Source organism: Medicago sativa, chromosome 1 (assembly GCF_051527215.1).
Source record: "Medicago sativa cultivar Bolivia chromosome 1, Bolivia_mono, whole genome shotgun sequence".
Classification (NCBI taxonomy): Eukaryota; Viridiplantae; Streptophyta; class Magnoliopsida; order Fabales; family Fabaceae; genus Medicago; species Medicago sativa.
This window is the reverse complement of record NC_140749.1, coordinates 69,888,702-69,904,882: the sequence shown is the minus strand read 5'-3', so window position 1 is coordinate 69,904,882 and position 16,181 is coordinate 69,888,702. Positions and strand designations below refer to the sequence as shown.

Below are 16,181 nucleotides of genomic sequence, written 5' to 3'. Positions count from 1 at the left end.
TTAAAGAAAAAAATCTTCTCATTTATTTTAACCGAATCATTCAACTTTTTGTTTTTAATTATTTCCAAAAGCAAAAATAATATTTGAACACCTCAATTTTTCATACATTCATTGAACACTTCATTTTATCTATATATCTCTCTTCCTATTACATCATCAACATATCACATCTATCATATCACTTTCTCTTATCTTATTCTCCTCTCATGTTGAATTGTATACACCTTTAGGGTGTCTAACAAACATTTAGTGTCTAACAAACATTTTTCATTGATGGTAAGGATTTAGATCTTCAAACTTTTATTTATCTACATTTCTCTCTATCTCTCTCTTAATTTGTTTTCTCTCGCATCTTTTTCTCTCCATTTTTGACGTCATTATCTCTCCTATTTTATCCTAATTTTTTCTAAAATCAAAAAAAGGTAGATGATCCTTTATGGTAATCTAGTTTCATAGGTAAATGGTGATTTGCTTCCAATTGACCGAAAAACGAAGTTTCACAAATTGATTAGACTATGTGATCATATATTCATATTAGAAAAGAAACTATCATCAAAAGTAAAAGGAACTTTAAAAGAAGCAGTACTGCTTGGTATGAGAAGTTAATACTTTTTGAGAAACTCAGTTATAGCCATCAAAGAGAGATTTCCTCATCTCATCCACAATGGCACTAGCCTTGGCTTCCCTCAGCTTGAAAACACTTTCAATCACTGAGAGTTCTGTTGCTGTAGTGTCTGAACCACAAAATGCGGTCCAATCATTTACTGTCATGCCAGCAGCTATTACTTCGCTACCACGGTTCACAGTCCCAGCAACCAAAGGAACTTGAAGAAGTGTGGATAGTTCATCCAAGTCTTCAATGGAAGTATGAGGGTGAACCTGGATTAAGTGATTGGTCAAAAGATATAGAAGATTTATTAAAATTGAAACATTCAAGAGGACGTGTCGTGCACTTACCAAACCACCTTTGTTGGAGAAAGTGCAGTAACTGCCGACAAGAATATTACCAGCAACTGTCTGTCTGAAAACTTCTACTCCAAGAACATCTGCAACCACCTCCTCGGTTTCCTGAACAACAATAGCACAGTAAATATTAATAATACGAGTTTACCCACTTCTTTATACAGCATCCGTGTTTAACATGAAAACACGAGTTTATCTCTTAAGATTAGCACACAAAAAAGGTATCATCTATAATAATGCAATACCTTGTCGAGATCAGTGTGTGTGAGGGCCACATGGTCATTACACGCTATACAGTTTCCCAGAGCAGATAATCTTTCTTCTATGCGCTGAACACGAACTCGATCAGGTAGACTGTTTCTTAAATGTTGAAGTTCTTCAACAATAGCCATGAAAAAAGATCAATATCCTTAAGTCAGTCTAACATCATAACAAGTGCTTGTTTTTGTCACCAGAAAAGATGGAACAATAGATATGCCCAATATGCCATATATGAGGAAAGAAATGCTAATTGATCATAGACTTAAGACCCCCTTTCTTTGATGGAAAAAAAAAATACTAGACTTAAGAGTAGTTTTGTACTAAACGAGACATGTAAACACTAGACAGATCAAACCTCAGCCAGCACCTAGGGTGTTGATTGATAAAAGATTCTAGGTGCTTTAATCAAATTGCAGGGTACCATGTTTACACTTTAACGAATAAACTGCTACTACTATACATTAGCCACAGAAAAGGTTCTCATCGTACATCAGAAAAGACCTGCAATGGGTTCAACCTTCCCTAGACTCTGCCATATAAGCTTTGTAGCACTATTTATTAAGCAATTCATCACGGCCCGTGATTCACGGGTAACAGTCGTTGATATCATCATTCAAAAGCAATGCAACGTTCTGAGAGCTCATTTGAATGCATGAATAGTTTTTAATGCAGAAATGAGAACGACAGATTATAGGTTCCAATGTAGCTCCAAAATCATAACCCCTCAATTACATTTCATATTGTAGGAGGTGAGGACGCTAATGACGAAAAGGATCACATCAGCTTTAAAATAAAGCATTACAACAGAATCTTTTTTAACAAATTAAAAGTCTGATCTTTGTTAAAAAGAACTATGAAAACAAAGAATCTACGAGGCCATGATATTTATATCCCAAAATCACGGGCTAAAACATTAAACCTTCTAGCCTTATATAAGCAAAAGTAGGTTAAAGAAATTTGATGTAAATACATCAAATTTCTTTGACCTACTTATAATTAAGGCCAGATGGAGTAACTTTTAATCACTCTCACCTCCACTACAAAACATGAATGAGCAATCATTAACGAACAGAACCTCGTAGTAACTGATTTTTTCAGTTTTTCCTTTCTTTGTAAAAAAGACAACTCTTTTTATATAGATGTTTCACGATATACAATGGCAGAAAGTTGAGGTTAGATTAGTTTGACAACGCTATTTAACACAACAGTTGGGGGGTATGCGCATGACATAAAATAGCATTAAACAATACTACAAATAATAACATAATAATAGGAATCACCTTGGTCTGTGGTGGTATGGGGCAATAGAAGCCCATTCTTGTTTCCTGCAAACCAATAGTAAGTATGTTCATAAACTTAAATCTAATAAATCATAAAACAATACTAACTAGAAGACACTGATGTAACCAACATTTTATTGTTTTACTAAAGGAAGAAAATTTGTCACTGATTTGGACACTATTCAAGAAACCAAGGAAAAAATAATTTACCGATACAAAGACGACCAACAATACGAGTACCACCAATGGAAGTTTTGATCACAGGGATAACATCTGATAACTCAGCCTCAAATGCACTGTATGTATCAAACAACACAGTAATTCATTCATCAAGATAGTTGCAGTGGAAATATATTCGGAAATATAGTTTCAGTAAGCTAAAGTGAATGAAAACCTGTAGAAATTTTCAGAACCTCCAATGGCAACCAAACAATAGGCATTGGTAAGTTTTGAGAATACTCCAACTTCACAAGAATTCTCAAACTGATTATCACTGAGTCAGTCGTTATATAAGTGCTTATGAATAAGCTATTTCTATGACAAGATAAAATAAAAGCATGATCACTTACTAGTTGCCATGATAAAGATGACAAAAATCTTTGATCCAAGAAACCAAGTTAATATCTGCAATGTTAATAAGTTTCATGATCACTTAATAGTTACCATGACAAAGAAACCAATGATACATATGAAAACAAATAAATCACCTAAATGTTAATAATATTGATTAATATAAGTAAACGAAAGCAATTCTTGAAACTAAGCATCATTCATAAACATGCAGAAAATGGTTGTGTCGGTTACCAGGAGAGAGGAGCAAAGAGGAAGCGGTGGATGGAATGGAATGGAGGGACGGAAAGAGTAAAAACTACAAAAAAAAAAAAAAAAAAGTGTAGGCAATCGATACCGAATTTATTTCAATTTTTGTAATTTAATTTTTTTTTGGGCTAAACTCCACTTTTCGGCCTCTAAGTTTTAAAATGTTTCGATTTTGGCTTCCTATTAAAAAAAATGGCAAAAGTGACCCTCATGTTTAGCGAAATATGTTCTTTTGACCCCCTAACTTAAGGGAAATATGTTTTTTGACCCCTTATCTTTACAAAAAGTGTGATTATGGCCCCCTTTTTTGGGACATGTGGTGTCTTCTCAGCAATGTTTGGACGAAAGGGGCCAAAATGGTGTTTTATTTAATAGGGGGTCAAAAGTGCAACATTTTAAAACTTACGGGGCGAAAAGTGCAGTTTAGCCAAAAATTTAAATATAATAAAAAATTTAATTAACATACCATGTCGGTGTATAATTCTCTAACTCATGCATTAAATAATTTGTTGTCACGTTAATTAATAAATATAAAAACACATGAATTGATTTTTTTTACAACAATAAACGATATTCATTCATTCAAATTGATAGAGTACATCGATACAATACAAATTCAAAGCCAACCAGAATGGTTTTATTCATAAGCTATAATTTTGGCATGTTGAATCAAGTATGACTTGTATTTCAGTTTTCATTTCTCATTAACAATTTACAAATGGTCTCTATCAGGATTTCTTATTGAAGATGTGACGTGTTGTTAAAGGTGTAAAAGGAAATTGCTTTTCTCCCATCCAAAATTGCTCCCTCCTATACAAACTGACAAAAATACCCCCCACGTGACTTAAGTCTCGCAGATGTTATACCTAGTGTGACTTAAGTCACTATGGATTACAACCTGAGTGAGTTAAGTTACTCTGAGATACAACCTGCGTGAGTTTAGTCACTTTGAGTTACAACCCTCAGGTTGTAACCCAGAGTCACGTGGGGGGTATTTTCGTCAGTTTGTACGGGAGGGAGCAATTGTGGATGGGAGAAGAGCAATTTTAGGGGGTATTATTAAATAATATGAATGATATAATAATTAATTTGACTCATTAAATTAAATTTTAAAAACATTGACCAAAATAATCAATATTGACCTTGATTAATTATTATCTTTTCAATCTTATATTATTTAATAATATATTTGACCATAATCCCTCAAAAAAAAATATTTGACCATAATATACTTTTATTATATTTCTTTTCACATTTAAGCTCCTTTTTCATAATTATTATTAAATATTAAAATTAATAAAATAATAATTAATTTGAATCATTAAATTAAGTTTTAAAAACATTGACCATAATAATCAATATTGACCTTGATTAAACATTATCTTTTCAATCTCATATTATTTAATAATATATTTGACCATAATATACTTTTATTATATTTCCTTTCACATTTAAGCTCCTTTTTTATAATTATTATTAAATATTAAAATTAATAAAATAATAGGTATTACTCTTTATAAAATCTATAAGGCATAAGCAAAATAAAGCAAAACAAAGTTTTCATTCCTCATTCATTTCCTTGCAATTGCATTGCAAGGCCATGGCTAGGAGTATGGAGAAACTTGCCTTTATCTCCAATTATTTAGCAACGAAGACCGCTTACATGCTGAGAAAGAAGGCTCTCTTTAAGAAGGTGAGAGAACTCACTATTCTTTATGGTATTTCAGCTTGTGTTGTAATTTTCAATCCTTTTAATTCTAAAACAGAGGTGTGGCCAGATCTAGAGGGAGCCAAAGAAGTTCTTAAGAGCTACCAAAATTCATCTATGATAGATGATACAAATGATATGATCGAAGAAAGTCTCCTTTTTCATAAGATAAGTTGTTTTGAATAAGCTGTTTTTTTAAAAAGAGAATGTAATAAGCTGTTTGACATAAATAAGTTGTTTTGAATAAGTTATTTTTTAAATAAGTTGTTACAAAAGATATGGTATTTCAGCTTATTACAAATCTCCTATGATAGATGAGACAAATGATATGGTCTATAAGATTTTCTTTCTTATCTTAAGGATTGTTAATGTGCTCCTAAGATAAGAAATAAAATCTGAAATACCATATCATTTGTCTCATCTATCATAGGAGATTGTAATAAGTTGTAATAACTACCTCAGTTTATTACGTTCTGTTTTGAATAACATAAATTGTTTTGAATAAGTAATCTTCTGCAAAAGGATACTTTCTTCGTTCATATAATTTGTCTCATCTGAAGGTGAGAAAAACACAAGAAGGGGGGTTGAATTGTGTTTTGAAAAATTCTTCGTTTCTCTAAATAACTGAATACACAGATCAGAAGCTAAGTGAGACAGCTTCTGAAGTGATGATCAGAATCTAAATGCAGCGGAATAAAACAGAGAGAGAGAAGAAGAACGACACAAAGCAATTATACTGGTTCCTTCCACAATCCGGAAGTAGTCCAGTCCCCCTTGCACTTCCAAGGAGATTTCACTATGAGTAATATCTGATTACAAATGCTCAAGCACACAAGCAAGAGACTTCCAATGCTCAAGCACACAAGCAAGAGACTTCCTTTGCTCAAGAACACAATCAAGAGACTTCCTGCTCAAGCACAACTGCAAGAGACTTCCTAACTAAACAAAATTACACAGAAAATGTTTAAGGTTGAACACTTGATATACAATCAGAGGTGCTCACAATACAAATCAGATACAGACTCAATGGACTTAAGAATTTCTAAGATATGACTTTGAGACACAGAAATTCTAAGTGAATGCAGAACAATTTCAGCAGAGGTTTGGTACTTGTGAAAATCTTGTGAGTCTTTTGTTCAGCGTTCTTGCATTACCAATTCTCTAGGTCTTCACTCCTTTATATAGAGGTGTGAAAGAGACGTTGTGAAATTGCCAGCACACCAAAGAGTCGTTGTTGAAGCTTGATCTTTCACCAATGATCTTTTGCCTGATTTGGTTGTTGTCCTATGAAGAACAAATTTGAAATCCATTCCTTATCCAAAGGAACATCTATGCAGGCGAGACCGTATTCTGGAGCTGTTTTCTTGTCTTGAAGTGCAGACACAAAACAGAGTAGTGGAGAACGTGGTTGTACAATTCGTACAAAGTACAATGTCAACGCTTTCGTCCAAATTGCAAACACACACCTTCAAACACCTTTGAAATGACCGTTGCAAGCTCCACTAATCCTTTGTTTGTGTTTTCGAATCCAATAGACAGCTTTTGCATTGATGATTCTTCAATTCTTGATTCTTTGCAAATCCAGTTGATATTCAGCTTCTGGTGAAATGGCTTCTGATGAGGCAGCTTCTGATGATGCAGCTTCTGATGATGCAGCTTCTGATGAGATGACTTCTGCAGCTTCTGATGATGTGACTTCTGGACCTCTTGTCTTCAGGAGCACTATTCTTCAGGAGCGCTATTTCTTCAGGAGCAGCTTGACTTCAGGAGCGCTTTTTCTTCAGGAGCAAGTTGCCTTCAGGAGCGTCCAAGCTTCAAATTTTTGTTGTTTCCATAGCTCTTTATTTGCTCATTCAGAACCAATGATGATGTAACTTTATAATTATGGTCCTGTACACTTGAACAAATATTAGCTAATCCAATTTACAATTTTTAATACCTTGTTATCATCAAAACTCTTTAAGTTTTATTGTTAAACACATTTTGTTCCAACAATCTCCCCCTTTTTGATGATGACAAACAAAAGTATTTAAAATTGATCAATTGTTGTTAATCTAATTAACAAGTTGACTTTGGGGTTCTGAGGTTTGTAAGCTCAAACTCCCCCTGAGTCTGAAGCAATCCAAAAGTTTCTTTTTTGTTTTGAAATTCAATTAAAATAATTAATGTTGTTGTTAAATGTCTCTGCTATGAAAAATGAAAACAAAAAAGAATTGTGACACTAAACTAGAGTATTATAATTATCTAAAATAGAGTATTATAATTATATAAAATCGTAAATACTCCTTTTTCATACGACTCTTTCGATATATAATCTAATGGTTTTGAAAAAAAAAAAAAATTATTTTTGTATATCGAACTCGAAGTGCCATGCTTTTTTTGTCTTTAAGGTGAGGTTTGTAAGCTCCCCCTAAGTTCTATCCAGGTTAATTAAATTCATTTGCGCGCAATAATTATTATCAGAGCTTAAAAGCAAAATGGAATCATGAAAGAATTTACTTATAGATAAGAAGAATGGTTCAATTAACTTTACTTGAATTTTGATACTCCTTCGTTCATTCATAGCTTATACCAATAAGGTAAAAAGATAGAAGTTTTTCAAAAATTTCAAATGCCATTAATGGGGCTCAGAGCCTTTAAATACTTGTCACATATACTCCCCCTTTTGTCATTATCAAAAAAAATTAAAATAAATCTAAGCACAAAAGACAAAAAGATATGAGAAAAACTCAAACGTGAGAGAGTATACTAAGCAATGAACTAAATAAATCAGAGCAAAAATCATGTATATTCAATTGTCAGAAGCAGCTAAACAGTCAGAATCAGTAAGCATTCAGAAGCAAAGAGAATTAAAACAGAATGGTTTCAGAAGCAAGGACTAGGAATTCAAAACAAACAACAAACAAAAAGAAAAACACAAGGGTGTGCAACTAAGTGTTGGTTTGATGTTGTTTCTTCATCTCCTCCATTTCTTCAATCTTCTTCTGCAACAGTTCTTCAAGCTGTTGTTGCCTCTGGAGAAGAGCCTGTTCCCTTTCCTTAGCTTCTTGCTGCTGCTGTGCCATCTGTTTCTTCAGAAGCTTACACAACCTTGCTTCTCTGGTCAAGTAATCCGTTTCTAAGAAGAAAGGCTGGTTTGCCAGGAGCAGTGTAGAACTTCTTACTCTGAGACTCTGATTCAGATGCTCCATTAACTTCCTGACAGAAGCTTCCTTGCTTCTGATGCACTTAGCCCTTAAGCTTTCAATTAGCTCAGTTGCCCGGTTCTGAAGTGATGCCCAGGAGTCTTCATATGCACTTGTGAGATCAATTGTCCTTCGTTGATCCACAAGATTAAGCAATTGACTAAGGATTGTCAGAAGCTCAGAATTGATATATCCAGATTCCAGGATGTTTGTGGGTGGATGTTCAAGGATTTCAAGATCAGAATCACTGATTTCTAAGTCTTGAATAGGGTTAGGAACTGGAATGGTAAGGTGTGTTTGTGTGTTAGAAGATGAGGGCTGGTCAGAATCAATGTGTGTGGTGGAGGTTGAGGCTTGAACATTGACTAGAGAGATGTCAACATCCATGGGAGTTGGTTCAGGAGAGTGTTCAGGTAAAGGTTGAAATTCAGTTTCAGATGGTGGTTGTTGTGGTGAAGTTGATGTTTGAGTGTTGAGTTGGGGGTCAATGGTAGCTGTTGGTGATTGTGGGGGTGTTGTGGGTTTTTGTGGTTCAGGTGTTTGTTGATGGGGGTTTTCTGAAACAACGTTTTCAGAAGCAGCTGCTTCTGGAGTTGCTTCAGAGGCTTTTTCTGAGGCTTTGTCTATGGGTAACTCACCTGAGTAGTGGAGAGCAAGATTGTCTAAGACAGAAGTGTCTTCTATTGGTTCAGGTGCTAATGGTGAAGAGGGTGAAGTGGGGATGGAGGTGACTGGAATCTGGATTACCTGATCTGCAGGGCCAGCTTCAGAAGTGATAGAACTAGGTGCTTTCAGAACCGCTTCTGAAGCTTTAACAGCCACTTCCTTGACTTCTTCAGACTTCTTCTTGAAAAATTCATCACAATTCTCCAGACCTGAAGTCTTGAGCCTTTGATCCCTCTCCAAATTGTATTGAGCTTCTTTCCTTTTTAATTCAGCTAGCATCTGAACAGCTTGCCCATCAGCTTCTTTCTCCATATCAGAAGTTACTTCAACCATTGGAGTGAAGGTTAGTTCAGATGCCTTCTTCTTGTGCTCATTTGCCTTTATCCCATCAAGAGCTTTATTCAGATGCTCTTCTGTGATGACTGACTCTGATCTGTCCTTGCTTCTTTTTATGGGAATAGAAGCAGCCCTAATTCTCTTCTTCTCCTGTAACTCTGATAACTTAAAATCAGCAAATTCCTTAGCCATTCTGGCCTTGGCAGGAGTCAGCTCAACCATAGAGCTTTTTATATCAACAGGTGCCTTTTTCTTCTTCAGCTTGGGCTCAACTTCCTCCTTTTCTATTTCATCCAAAGCTTCATCCAGTTTTTCCTTGTGATAAACTGTTTCAGCTTTCCCCCTCTTTCTTTTGACATCCTTCTTTTGCTTGCCCTTATCAGTAATTGCTTCTGATGCAGTGGCACTCTTTACCTTCTTTACTTTAGCAGGAACAGCTTCCTCCTGAGTGCTTGCATCTTCTTCCAGGACATACTCAGCTACTGATTGAACTAGGAAATCAGAGTCACTTTCCTTAACGATGGGAGGAAAGTCCCTGATTATCTCAGTTTCAGCAGTTGTCATCTCTAACCACTTTTCATCTTTAGGGGCTTCTTTGATGAACTTCATAGAGCATAAGCTCCTGCTACTGATAGTCCTTTCAGCAGTAGAGACTTCGAAACATCTATCAGAAGCACTCCTTGTCCTTTTTAAGAACTCCAGCACCCTTCCTTGATAAAAGATTTCAGACAGCAATCTTCCATAGGGTACTTGTTTTCTTCCTCTGATAGTGCTTTCATTTATGGCCCAGCAGAGATGATCCATTACATATCTTGGGAAGTTTATCTTTTCCAAAATAGCCATGAAGTAGATTGCCAGCTTCTGTTGATTGTTGGGTTGGTCAGATCCTCCTGCTCTTTGAAAGAAGCAATCATTACTGAATTTCACCAACATCCTGTTGTGAATCTCCATTTCAGAAGGCTTTGCATCCTTCTTCCCACCCAAAAGAGTGTTGTAGTAACCTTGTAGCAGGACATCTTCCTTCCTGACTATTTCTTGGAATCTTCCCTCTGCATGCCTTCTACAAGCTTTAGCTATAACTTCCTCAGTGATGGTTATAGGAATGCCCATCACTTCAGACCTTATTTCTAAGCTGTCAAATGATGTAGGATTCATATCCATGACCATTTTCCCTTTCTTTGACCCAGCTTGTTTGCTTACAACTTTTGCAGGCTTTTCATTGTACACTTCAGCTTTTAACCAAAAGTCCTTGACCAAATTCACATATGTTGGCCCATTTAGCATTCTGAAATACTCAGACAGCTCCTGTGTTTCTATTAAGCCTTCCATGTTTACTTCGTACTTCTTGAGTGAAGTAAAATCCACTGGTGACTCTATTTGGACTATCAAGGATTCCCATGGAATATCCATAGTCTTTTCTTTGTAGATGGACCCAGATTCTGATACGCTTTGCTTGTTTGAAGTAGATTCTGAAACTTTTGAGCTTGATGATGCCATTTGATGATTGACGAAGATTTGAAGAAGATGAAGATTTTAGGGTTCTAAGGTTGAGAGAATGCGCTTACTTCGCAAACGGTTTGAGAGCAAATGTGTTTGTTGTGAGTGAGTAGTGTGTGAATTGACAAAGTGTTAAAAGTAAAACGATTGCAATTCAAAAGAGACAAACAAACATAACATTAATGACAAAATTGGGGGCGCGTGAAAAGTACTTTCAAAGCTTTTAAATCATCATTGCCCTTTTTAGTTATACACCAACACATACAGGCCACGTAAGAAGTTCACAGAGTAACTACCAGGTTAGTGGGCCAGAAGTTACTTTAAAAAGTAACTCCCAACGTTTCCACTTATTCAACTATTCAGAAGCAACAAATCCAGCTTCTGGACTTCAGATGCTGATGTCATCATCAGAAGCGAGTTTTCCTCAGAACCTCAATAAAGAGCTTCTGATGGACTACTGCTTCTGAACTAACTTCAGAATCTAAAATCCTATTCAGGAGCAAGCAAACATTTAATCAGACACGAAGTGCATGTTCAAATTTTTCTTTATAAAATCAAATCTTTCAACAGTTAAAGGCTTAGTAAATATATCAGCCCATTGATTTTCAGTATCAATGAATTGTATATCTAAAATTCCTTTTTGAACATAATCTCTGATAAAATGGTGTTTGATTTCAATGTGCTTAGCTCTTGAATGCAAAATTGGATTTTTAGACAAACAAATAGCAGCAGTATTATCACAATAAATGGGAATACTGTTAGCAGTTATCTGATAATCTTCCAACTGATGTTTCATCCAAAGTAGTTGTGTACAACAACTTGCAGCTGAAATGTATTCTGCTTCTGCTGTAGACATAGCAATAGTTGTTTGTCTTTTGCTAGCCCAGGATATAAGATTATCACCCAGAAATTGACAATTGCCACTGATTGATTTTCTTTCAATCCTATCACCAGCATAATCAGCATCACAGAATCCAATTAGCTTATAATCTAAGGATTTCCTATAAAGGAGTCCAAGATTAGTTGTTCCCTTCAAATACCTGAAGATTCTCTTGACAGCAGTCATATGAGATTCTCTAGGATCTGATTGGAATCTTGCACACAAGCATACACTGAATAAAATATCTGGCCTAGATGCAGTGAGGTATAACAAAGAACCAATCATACCTCTATACAGCTTCTGATCTACTTTAGCTCCTTCATCTTCTTTGCTCAGGTTGCACGTAGGATGCATTGGAGTGTTCATCACTTTACAATCTTCAAGTTTGAACTTCTTCAGAAGCTCCTTTGTGTACTTTGATTGATGAACATAGACTCCATCTTTGCATTGATTGATTTGAATGCCAAGGAAGAACTTCAGCTCTCCCATCATGCTCATTTCAAATTCATCCTGCATTAACTCAGAAAATTCCTTGCAAAGAGATGCATTAGTAGAACCAAATATTATATCATCAACATATATTTGCACAACAAGAATATCTTTCCCAAGGGTCCTTCTGAAGAGTGTAGTGTCAACCTGTCCTCTCTTAAAATCATTTTTGATTAAGAAATTACTTAGTCTATCATACCAAGCTCTGGGAGCTTGTTTCAAGCCATATAGTGATTTCTTCAGTTTAAAAACATGGTCAGGATATTTAATATCCTCAAATCCAGGAGGTTGCTTAACATACACTTCTTCTTCTATGACACCATTGAGAAATGCACTCTTGACATCCATCTGATATAATATTATGCCATGATTAACTGCATAGGAAAGAAGTAACCTGATTGCTTCCAATCTTGCAACTGGAGCAAACGTTTCAGTGTAATCAATGCCTTCTTGTTGACTATACCCTTGTGCAACAAGTCTGGCTTTGTTTCTTGTTACTTCACCTTGCTCATTCAGCTTGTTTCTGAATACCCATTTTGTTCCAATAATGTTCTTGTGCTGAGGTTTGGGTACCAGATCCCACACATCATTTCTTTGAAATTGATTCAACTCTTCTTGCATAGCTAGGATCCATCCATCATCTGAAAGTGCTTCATCAACTGTTGTAGGTTCAATCATTGAGATTAGTCCAATCATTGACTCTTCTTGTCTGAAATGTGATCTTGTTCTTCTTGGACTATCTTTGTTTCCAATGATTAGCTCCTCAGGATGTGAAGACTTGTGTTTGAATGTGTTTCTGGGAGGATCTTCTTGATGTGAGCCATCTTGTGCTTCATCAGAAGCAGTTTCATCTTGCGCTTCTGATGTGGGTTCAGCTTCTGGACTATCTTCAGACTCAGCTATCTGATCAGGTTCTGGAGTAGCTTCAGGAACCTGTATCTCTGCAAAACTTTCACCCTGCTTTGAAGTTTTATCTTCAAGCTCCTTGTCATCAAATTTAACGTGCATAGATTCTTCAACACAGAGTGTTTCTGAATTATACACTCTGTATGCCTTTGACCTTTCAGAGTAACCTAAAAAGATTCCTCTTTGGGCCTTGGCATCAAATTTCTTTAGGTAGAGCTTGTTGTTCAGAATGTAACAAGTACATCCAAATTGATGAAAGTAAGAGATATTGGGTTTTCTTCCTTTAAAGAGTTCATATGCTGTTTTCTCCAAAATAGGTCTAATATAGATCCTGTTTTGAACATAGCATGCTGTATTCACTGCTTCTGCCCAAAAATGTTTTGGTAAATTGTTTTCATGAATCATGGTTCTGGCCATTTCTTGTAAAGTTCTATTCTTTCTCTCTACAACTCCATTTTGTTGTGGTGTTCTAGGAGAAGAGAATTCATGGAAAATTCCATGTTTTTCACAAAAAGCTTCAAATGGCTCATTTTCAAATTCTCCACCATGATCACTTCTGACTTTCAAAATTTTTGATTCTTTTTCAGATTGAATTTGAGTGCAGAAGCTACTGAATACATCACACGCAACATCTTTACTCTTTATGAATTTCACCCAAGTCCATCTGCTGTAATCATCAACAATGACTAATCCATATCTACTTCCATATAAGGATGCAGTACTCACTGGTCCAAATAAATCAATATGGAGTAATTCTAAAGGTCTTGAGGTTGAGACAATGTCTTTGGTTTTAAAAGATGATTTCACAATTTTCCCTCTCTGACATGCACCACAAAGTGCATCTGAATGATAGTCAATGTCTGGTAGCCCTTTCACAAGTTGTAACTTACTAAGCTTAGAGATTAACCTCCAGTTAGCATGTCCCAACCTTCTGTGCCACATCCATTTCTTATCATTTACTGATAGTAGGCAGATCACCTTCTGATCAGCCAGTTCAGAAAAATTGATTTTATAGACATTGTCAACTCTCTTTCCCTTGAACACAATGGATTTGTCTTTCTTGTTGATTACTGTACAGTTGGGTTTTTCAAAAAGCACATCATAACCATTATCACAAAATTGACTTATGCTCAAAAGGTTATGTTCAAGACCATCTACCAACCATACATTATTAATTGAGGTAGAGGAATTACCAATAGTTCCTGTACCTATGATCCTGCCTGACTGGTTGCCTCCAAATTTCACATTTCCTCCCTCTTTCATTGTTAGGCTGAGGAACATGGACTTGTCTCCTGTCATGTGTCTTGAGCAACCGCTGTCTAGGTACCATGATCTTTGCTTTGGCACTGCTCTTAGACATACCTGCATCATTGACATTTTTAGATTTAGGTACCCATTGTTCTATGGGTCCTGGAAGGTTAGTACTTAAGGCTTTACTCTTCACTTCTTGTACCTTGTGCTGTGAGTTGGGTTGCTTCTGATTAGCCATCACCTTAGGTTTTGGTACTTCAGAAGCAGTAACTGTCTTCTTCTGAAACTTAGACTTCAGAACCCCAGATTTTGGTTTCACCAGACTCTGAGGAATAGGTTCTGATCTTTTCAGGATCCTAACCTTTGAAGTTTTGGAATCAGATTTGATCATAGCCTTTGACTTAGAGTTCTTTGGCTTTGAAGTAATCTTAGCCTTAGAACTAGAAGCTTCAGGTTCTGATTGAACAACAGTTTCCAACTCAGCCCCTTCTGGTACAAAGAATGTTTTCAGACCTTCCTTGATGCATTCACAACAAGACTTTAGATTGGTTTTCTCCAGTTTCACTTCTGGAAAGCCAATTCCTCTGCCATTGTTCTTGTAAATGCTATAAATCATAGAAGCCACTCTGCTTCTGTCAATGCCAGATATAATGAAGTCTTCAAGAGCAATTTCATGATTACTTAAAGGTTTTTCATTACACTTTTCTTGTAGCTTCTGACATAAGAACCTGAGCTGGTCTTCATATGTTTTACACATGAAGTCAAAGCCCCTAAGTCCCTGTTCAGAAGCTTTCAGATCCAATAGAGTTGATTTTTGCTGTTGTACCAAATCAGCATATTTTTCTTTTAAATCCTTCAACTCATTGGTTCTTACTTCAAAATGTGTAAGAAGTTCTTTAAGTGACTCAACAAGTTCATCTCTGGGAATTTTGGAATATACCTCATTTTCATCTTCTGAGTCTGAATCTGATCCAGCTTCTGAAGTTGCTGTTGCTACCAACCCAACAGCTACCTTTGCATCTTCATCAGCTTCCTCTTTATCAGATCCAGATTCACTACCCAAATCATCCCAGGTTGCCATTAAACTCTGCTTAATCTGCTTCTTGAGTTTGCTTGGTTTGAAGGTAGACCTCTTTGACTTGTCCTTTGACTTTTCTCTTTGAAGATCAGGGCATTCAGCAATGAAGTGACCTGGCTTCTTACAGTTGAAGCATCCCTTCTGATCTTCTTTCCTTGAGCTTCTGGAGTTACCCCTTCTGGAGAGGAACTTTCTGTTCTTCTTGGCCAGATATTGAAGTCTGTTTGAGAGCATGGCCATTTCAGCAGCATCTGGTTCAGAGTCTGAACTTGACTGTTCTTCCTCTTCAGATTCAACCACTTTGAGAGCTTTTGATGACTTGCCTTTGGATGGAAGAGCTATTGATTTACTCTTCTTAGTAGACTCATGTTCATTAAGACTTAACTCATGAACTTTGAGAGAACTAACAAGATCTTCGACACTTAAAGTGTTTAAATCTTTAGCTTCCTCAATGGCAGTCACTTTTGGTCTCCATCTGGCAGGTAAGCTTCTGAGTATCTTGCTTACATGATCAGAAGCAACATAGCTCTTCTTTAGAATCTGTAGACCAGAAACTAAGGTTTGAAACCTTGAGTACATCTCCTCAATAGTTTCATCATCCTTCATTTTGAATAACTCATACTGATGTACAAGCAGGAGAGCCTTTGCTTCTTTGACCTTCTTGCTCCCTTCATAATTTGAACAGAGAGAAGCAAACATAGCTTTAGCAGTGGATTTGTCACTCATCTTCATGTATTCTGCTTTGGGTATGGCAGTGACAAGAGCTCCTCTGATAATATGATGCTTCTTGTAAAGTTTCCTCAGTTCTGGAGTATGTTTCTTTCTATCCACAGCAGCTCCTTCTTCATCAAGGACTAAACCA

General features: G+C 36.1%; 1 protein-coding gene across 1 annotated transcript; it reads right to left on the bottom strand.

Annotated features, from left to right (window-relative positions):
- Window positions 1–478: 478 nt before the first annotated feature.
- LOC146956871 (eukaryotic translation initiation factor 6-2-like) lies at window positions 479–9,440 on the bottom strand. Its single transcript, XM_085749786.1, has 9 exons — window positions 9,306–9,440; window positions 3,309–3,372; window positions 3,074–3,128; window positions 2,899–2,997; window positions 2,715–2,800; window positions 2,505–2,549; window positions 1,209–1,339; window positions 958–1,068; window positions 479–879 (listed from the first exon to the last, which is right to left on the bottom strand). The coding sequence occupies exons 1-9, from the start codon at window positions 9,438–9,440 to the stop codon at window positions 622–624; spliced, it is 984 nt and encodes a 327-aa protein (XP_085605912.1). The 3' UTR covers window positions 479–621.
- Between the last annotated feature and the right edge of the window lie 6,741 nt (window positions 9,441–16,181).

Coding starts and splice junctions, on each gene's coding strand:
- LOC146956871 (XM_085749786.1), bottom strand. CDS start 9,440: ATGGTTGAGCTGACTCCTGCCAAGGCCAGAATGGCTAAGGAATTTGCT. Junction 3,373..9,305: donor GCAAGGACAGATCAGAGTCA/GTCATCACAGAA, acceptor TTTTTTTTGTAG/TTTTTACTCTTTCCGTCCCT. Junction 1,069..1,208: donor CACACACTGATCTCGACAAG/GTATTGCATTAT, acceptor ATTGTTGTTCAG/GAAACCGAGGAGGTGGTTGC.